The 7,500-nt window shown below is 46.9% G+C and overlaps 1 protein-coding gene across 2 annotated transcripts in view; it reads left to right on the forward strand.

Moving 5' to 3' along the window:
* The window catches only part of sema3ab (sema domain, immunoglobulin domain (Ig), short basic domain, secreted, (semaphorin) 3Ab), a 64,448-nt gene that overhangs the window by 44,586 nt on the left and 12,362 nt on the right, over window positions 1–7,500 (forward strand). For both annotated transcript variants that reach the window (XM_063197287.1, XM_063197288.1), the window contains exons 14-15: window positions 3,468–3,625; window positions 6,135–6,202. In XM_063197287.1, the coding sequence (XP_063053357.1) occupies window positions 3,468–3,625; window positions 6,135–6,202 (226 nt within the window). The remainder of the gene's footprint in view (window positions 1–3,467; window positions 3,626–6,134; window positions 6,203–7,500) is intronic.

Raw genomic sequence — 7,500 nt, forward strand, 5'->3', positions numbered from 1 at the left:
TTAGTGGCAGCTCTGGTCCTCCGGGGCCACAGGGTGAGCCAGAGACACAGCAGCAGGGCCACAACTAGACATAAGTAGAGTACGCAAAACACTTAGGGCCTCCACCACTCCTGAACTGAGATTGACTGAAAAACGTCACACAATGAAAAATATTGTATTACATTGCAAAACACATATTTATCAAAAGGCCTAATCATTTTTCTTGAAGGAAATATGTATTCCATTACTCTATTCTGGCAAACTAACTGATTTTCCCAATATAAACACTATCCTACATTCCCTGAAATGCTAAAGCTAATTATGAGGGGGGCCTCTTGACCAGTTATGCTTAGAGCCTCCAAAACCTTAGCAGCGGCCCTGCACAGCAGCAACAAGCAACAGCCGCCACTCAGCTGAACTAGGCTCAGACAGGGCCAGATTAATGCACAGGCTACATATGGCTGCAGCCTAGGGGGGCCCACCTGCCAGGGGGCCCCTGATTGGTCAACAGTCAAGAATTGCAGAATTGTGTCAATGTGCAATATTGGAAATTTCATTTGGTACAGTTGGTAAAATGTCATCTTTAATATCCAACTTAAAATGATGACACCGTCTATGTAAATTTATCTCGAAATTTGCCTTCCGGTGGGGGGCCCACAGCAACCTGTAGCCTAGGGGCCACGGTTCATCTTAATCCGGCCCTGGGCTCAGAGCACTGCTGTACGCACACTGCTGACACTCTGCTCCAAGATTTCCCATGTCCCATCATTTCTCAACACAGGTCTCGCCTCTGGCGCTTCCTCTCCTTTGCTCCCTTACTCTTTCTCTCCATCTCGCCATCTCTCTTTTCTCTCAACACACTCTCTCGATCTATCACTTTCTCGTTTTTCTTCTTTCCCTTCCTTTTCTGGCATGCTCCCATGTATTGTATGAACTCTTTCTCTGCCTCTGTGTTTTTCTCATTCAAAACACACACACACACACACACACACACACACACACACACACACACACACACACACACACACACACACACACACACACACACACACACACACACACACACACACACACACACACACACACACACACACACACACACACACACACACACACACGTATGCGTACGTGCGTACACTCACATTCACACACACACACAGATACTCCTTCATATTCACTCATGCTTCTTGCCTAAGGGTGTTACACTAAGTGCAGTTACTGCTAGAAGGTTCATCCTATCATCGGCACCAAAACATGCATTTTTCTACATCCAATCATATAAACATGTGCACCGAGCGCATACACAGGCCTACACAAACACGCACACACACACGTGCACGCACGCACGCACACATGCACTCACGCGCGCGCACACACACACACACACAAGCGCGCATGCATGCACGCACACACACACACACACACACACACACACACACACACACACACACACACACACACACGCACGCACGCACGCACACACACACACACACACACACACACACACACAGAGAGAGAGAGAGAGAGAGGCCTACTATATATGAAAAGACATGTACATAGTACATGGACGTGTGCGCACACTCACGTACACACAAACACATGTCAACATAGAGTACTCGCGCAGATATCTGCACAGCCTCTTCCCCAGCTCACATATCTCTCCTAAGGCTCGGAATGAGGAATCCTCCTCTTCCTCAGAATAATCTAGATGACACGCTGCGCCTTCCAGATCTATAATTAAAGGAGTTTTGCCCTTCCTCGTGGCCTTGCAAAGAAAAAAAAAAGAAAATAAAAACCTCCAAGTAGTACCTGCCTGCTCCATTTTTTCTCTCCCTCACCCTGACACAAGTTAACAACCCCTCGCTGCGTAATGCACCACCCGAAATCAACATCTGCTTTTGTCCAACATCAGATCTGGTGTAGCTGGAATTCGGCAAGACGCCTTTCGCTGATGTACTGCAGGCACCCTAGTCACGTACAGACAGAATTACCACTGATGGTACTGTCCAATGTATGCCAAGGCCTTTCAGACATTTTCGCTTGCGTGTGATGAAACTTAGGCCCCCACCAAGGCTTTGGCACTTTTTTTGTTTGGAGCGTCTGTATCCCTCTTGGCTGTGTAAAAAAAAGCGAATCAAAGAGGAGGCGAGCGTATAGTTTACACAGAGCTTAATTACAGCTTTCTCGCAACATTACAGGGGGGCCCCCATGGGTTGAGCGTTCATTTAGCTGGCATAGAACATGGCGGCGAGGCAGTAAATGTACTGTGATGTGTCTGCTTGAGTGCGTCAGAGAGGGGCTCTCTCAACTTAGGGGTCTTACACACCAAGGCGGTAAAGCGTTGCGGAACGGCAGCATTTTTTACCGGCGTCGGTGAAAATACATTGAAACCTATCTGTCCTTACACACCAACCGGCGGTAGTCGAGCGTCAGCGGCGCGGGAGCCGGCTCCGCGCCGCGCTGCATTTGGAAAATAGAACTCGAGCGTATTTTTCATGCCGGCGACCGACGGTGTCTCATTCAAATGAATGGCAAAGTAGCATGCTAGCTTTGGCTGTGGGGAGGGTTTTGAATAGGACTGGCCGCGCACGCCGACGCTGTCAGTGTGAAAGGCAGAGAAAAACACGCCGGCCAAAACTGGCAGAAAGACCGCGTTCGTCCCGGTACCGTTCCGTTCCGCCTTGGTATGTTTTGGCCCTTACTCAACGTACTGTACCTACACACTGTACATCAAGTCATACTGTATATGTTGGCTGAATACCTTTGCAGCGTAGTTTTTTTTACATGTCTAGCTTAGCTACTGTACATAGAATCAGAGAGGAAGTTAGAGAGGGTATAAAAGTGAATTCAAATATTATTCTGGTATAAATTAATTAAAAAATACATCACACAAAACAGGATTTAGATTGAAAACGTATAATTTAAGAAAAGGAATTGTTTAACGTAGAGTATGATTGAATGATACAAAGCACCAAACATTTTCTTTATGCTGAAGGCCACACGCACGCACGCACACACACGCAGGCATGCTTACACGCACGGACACAGGTACGTAGGCATGCACGCACACACACACACATTCACAGATGCCCTAAAGAAATGAAACCAGCTACAGGATGTGAATCACAGACCGGACCAGCAAGCAATGGGATGGGCAAACTGTGACGAAAGAATGTCTCGGTGCACTTCTAATGAACTTTTTAACAGATCACCCTAGTCAGTCAGACAGACAGCCAGTGTTTAGGTGTTTCCTCCTGACATTGGCTCACAATTTATGTTTGTTGATTGACACGATGAATAAACCAACCTCCCACACAGGAAGTCGTTACTGGCATCCAGTTTTGTGAGAGATTTGTACAATATGTTGTGTGTGTGTTGCGCTATTGTGTGTTCCTCCAGTGTTATGTCTTTGATCTTGTGGGTGTTGAATTTCCAGTTTTGTGAGAGTAGTGTGAAAATGTGTTTTTTTTGTTTATGTTCCTCTGCAGCAAACACTGTATCTGGGCTCGTCTGCAGGCGTGTCGCAGATGCCTCTGCACCGCTGTGACGTGTATGGAAAGGCCTGTGCAGAGTGCTGCCTGGCCAGGGACCCGTACTGTGCCTGGGACGGCAACCAGTGCTCACGCTACTTCCCCACAGCCAAGAGGTAGGCCTTCCATACAAACATTAACACTTATGCATTAATGGTGCATTTTTAGCAGTTTCTTTCCAGAATTCATGCCGCACATTCACAAATGTTACCTATTCCACTAATACTTGCTGCTGCCATCAAATTCTAAGTATTTATTATGACTAGGGATATTGCATTATTCATACATGAAAAGGTGGATCTTCACTGTGTCCACCATTTTGAATATAATGACATTTTTAAGCAGCTAAGCCTGCTGTATTTTGGTCATACTAGTAAATTTCACTCACCCTCACTCTCGAAGCACACGCCGACAAAACATGAGTTACGACACTCTCTCTTAGCAAACACATAAACACACGGGTCAAACCAGGCCTCCGAAGAGATGTACTGTACTGTACCTTTGTCTTTAGGGGGCCTAGGCCATGTGAAAGCAGATAAGGGAAAAGGCAGCATAGCCCCCCTCATACTATCACAGGCTGCAGCGGCCAGCTCAGGTCAAACAGAGGTGACCCCCTGAAGGACACTAAGGAGGGGGCACCACTGAAGAGACGCCCAGGGACGGACAAACGTGTTTACGATATCCCTCATATAAGCACGGCTGAGGTTATATCACAAAAAAAATCCCACGTGGAAAGCTCCGTCATAAAACAGTGTGGCGGAAGCACTCAGCACAAATGCAAAAAAAAAATACTTTCAAAGACAGTGGTGGGTTGGGGAAGGAATAACTCACATACATGAAAGGGACTTTTTTGTCTTATTTCCTTTCCTGGTGATTTTTTTCTGTTTTACCCTTCATCCGGAGTATGGCAGAGCTTTCCTCGCATGTCCTGTGCATCACCGTGTTGCGTTTGATGTGTCTATCACGCACCGTTTTTTATTTTTTCGTTCCACAGAGACAAAAGATCTACTCAGGAAGTGCCTCCTGCACAGTCAGTTAGAAGTGCTTCTCTGGCGCCCTTTCTTCTTCATACGTGGGGAGCCTAAACCATGAAATCGTTTTTTCCCCTCCTTTTTTCCCCCCCTTAAGCAGTTGCCCTGTGGAACGCGTTACTTAATACCTGTTCAGGAAACAGAGGAGCCATACTTGTAAACTTCTTTTATTTTTTGTTCGCCGACTGAACGCCAAGTGTTGAATTGTTTACGTTAGCCTTATACATCTCAGATGGGCTAGCGAGTGTAGCAGTTTTTAAAACGCTACACCATAGTTCGTATCCCTGTGTGGGAGTTTTCCATACTGTTTGCATTATTACGATGGACACAGAACTCTCCTTTCTCTATGAAAAGCGGTATTCATTTCTGATGATTGGAGGCATATGTGGTAGACCCAAAACAGCGAGACAAAATAACCTGCAGCTGACTCAGGTGGACTCGCCCTCTTCTCCTTTTGGAGGTGGGGTTGTGTGTGTGTGTGTGTGTGTGTGTGTGTGTGTGTGTGTGTGTGTGTGTGTGTGTGTGTGTGTGTGTGTGTGTGTGTGTGTGTGTGTGTGTGTGTGTGTGTGTGTATGTGTGTGTGTGTGTGTGTGTGTGTGTGTCTGTGTGTGTGTGTGTGTGTGTGTGTGTGTGTGTGTGTGTGTGTGTCTGTGTGTGTGTGTGTGTGTGTGTATGTGTGTCTGTGTGTGTGTCTCCTTGAAACATGCTTGCATGTACTGTACTGTACATGTGGCGGTCGGACACCCTTCCCCTCCCACATGCACCCCTCCCCACAGTCCTGCCCACCCGCACGCCCGCTGTGGACTCCCCTGCCACACACACAGGGGGCACATTTCCCCTCCAGGCACACACACACTCATGCACAAGCGTGCACGCAGGCAGACACACACACACACATACAAGCACACACACGCACACACACACGCACACTCCACATGAAGTACAAGTAAAGGTTATATGGAGAAATAGGGCACTCAGACGTGCCCACTATAGCCTACTCTATACACTACTGCATCTTTGTCTCTGTCTCTCTTTTTCTCTCCAAATCTCTCCCACAGACACAGACATATAGGCATACAGTATGCACATATATAATCACAGAGGCTATACGAAGAAATGGGACACACTTATTTATACACTATTGCATCACTGTCTGTCTCTGCCTCTCTCTCTCTCTCTCTCTCTCTCTCTCTCTCTCTCTCTCTCTCTCTCTCTCTCTCTCTCAATCTCTTTCTCTCTCTCTCTCTCCCTCTCTCTCTCTCTCTCTCCCTCTCTCTCTCTCTCTCTCTCTCTCTCTCTCTCTCTCTCTCTCTCTCTCTCTCTCTCTGTCTGTGTCTCTGTCTATGTCTATGTCTATGTCTATGTCTATGTCTATCTCTCTCTCATTCTCATTCTCTCTCTCTCTCTCTCTCTCTCTCTCTCTCTCTCTCTCTCTCTCTCTCTCTCTCTCTCTCTCTCTTTCTCTCTCTCTCTCTTTCCTCCCCTCCCCCCCCCAAACACACGTAACACACATTTTCTCCTTCACTCACTCACTCTCTCTTGCTCTCTCTTGGATGTAAAGCGATCTGACATGGTATCCGCATCTGTTTGGCAGGAGGACTCGTCGGCAGGACATCAGAAATGGGGATCCCCTGACCCAGTGCTCCGACCTACAGCACGAAGGTACACCAGCACAACCATTACATCAACCTCCACCTCACAGATCCTTTTTTTTCAAACTGCCTACAAGTCCCATTACACTGTCACCTGTTTTATTTTACATTGATATTAACTACCATTACACATTAACCGCCCAGTTTGGAGACCTACAACACAAAAGAGCAACAACACAAGGCGCACAGCTTTAAAACTGCCCATGAACACTACTATAATACATGGTCTGCTCACAGACAGAGCCCAACCATTTATCCCAGATCATACCGTCTGCCAAGTTGAAGAGTAACTCGCTTTTATAATCTACCATTAACTACCATTACACAGTCAGCCAGTCTCCAGACAGTGCCTTAGACATGTATCCCATGTATCAATCATGCCATCAGCCAATTTGAAGGGTTGTACTATACAGCAGTCGCCATTACACCCACCTATGCCTTCATAAAAGCTGCCATTAACTTTCATTACATACAGTACTGTAGTCATCTCCCAGACATTTATCCCAGATCCAAACTGCCTGCCAGAGCTAAAGAATTACATGCAAGTACTGTTACAACCAGGCCCGCCAACAGGGGAGGACAAACGGGTATGTTGTCCCGGGCCCAGGTAGATAGGGGGCCCAGAATTGGTTCCCCATTACATTGTATGTATTGGGAAGGGGATTCTTTCAGATTACTTTGTCCCAGGCCAGCAAAAGCTGTCAGCGGCCCAGGCTACAACTTCCACATCCAGCCAGGCCTCCTTTCTTCTCTGCTCCAAACTGCCATTAACTACCTGTTACACAGTCAGCTTGCGGACAGTGGGCAGCATTTATTTATCCCCAGACCCTGAAAACCAAAGTGAGTTTCCATTGGCGTCCTCAAGTGATTGTGGGCAGTAATGAGCAGCTAATTGCCTTAGATTTCAATGATCTGATGCTAGCGATCCAGTTTCCCCCAGGTGCAGTGGAAATTGATCAAATGTACAAAGCTGAGGATTAAAGTGGGATACCCGCATGGGAGCCAGAGTAGGCAGGACAAACAAAGACTGCTACTGTGTGTGTGTGTGTGTGTGTGTGTGTGTGTGTGTGTGTGTGTGTGTGTGTGTGTGTGTGTGTGTGTGTGTGTGTGTGTGTGTGTGTGTGTGTGTGTGTGTGTGTGTGTGTGTGTGTGTGTGTGTGTGTGTGTGTGTGTGTGTGTTTGTCATGTGTGTGTGTGTGTGGGTATATGTGTGTGTGTGTGTGTGTCATGGTGTGTGTATGTGTGAGTGTGTATGTAGATGTAAGAGTGGGCATATCACATCCGTACTGAACTGTGACTCGACTTCAT

Source organism: Engraulis encrasicolus, chromosome 4 (genome assembly GCF_034702125.1).
Source record: "Engraulis encrasicolus isolate BLACKSEA-1 chromosome 4, IST_EnEncr_1.0, whole genome shotgun sequence".
NCBI lineage: Eukaryota > Metazoa > Chordata > Actinopteri > Clupeiformes > Engraulidae > Engraulis > Engraulis encrasicolus.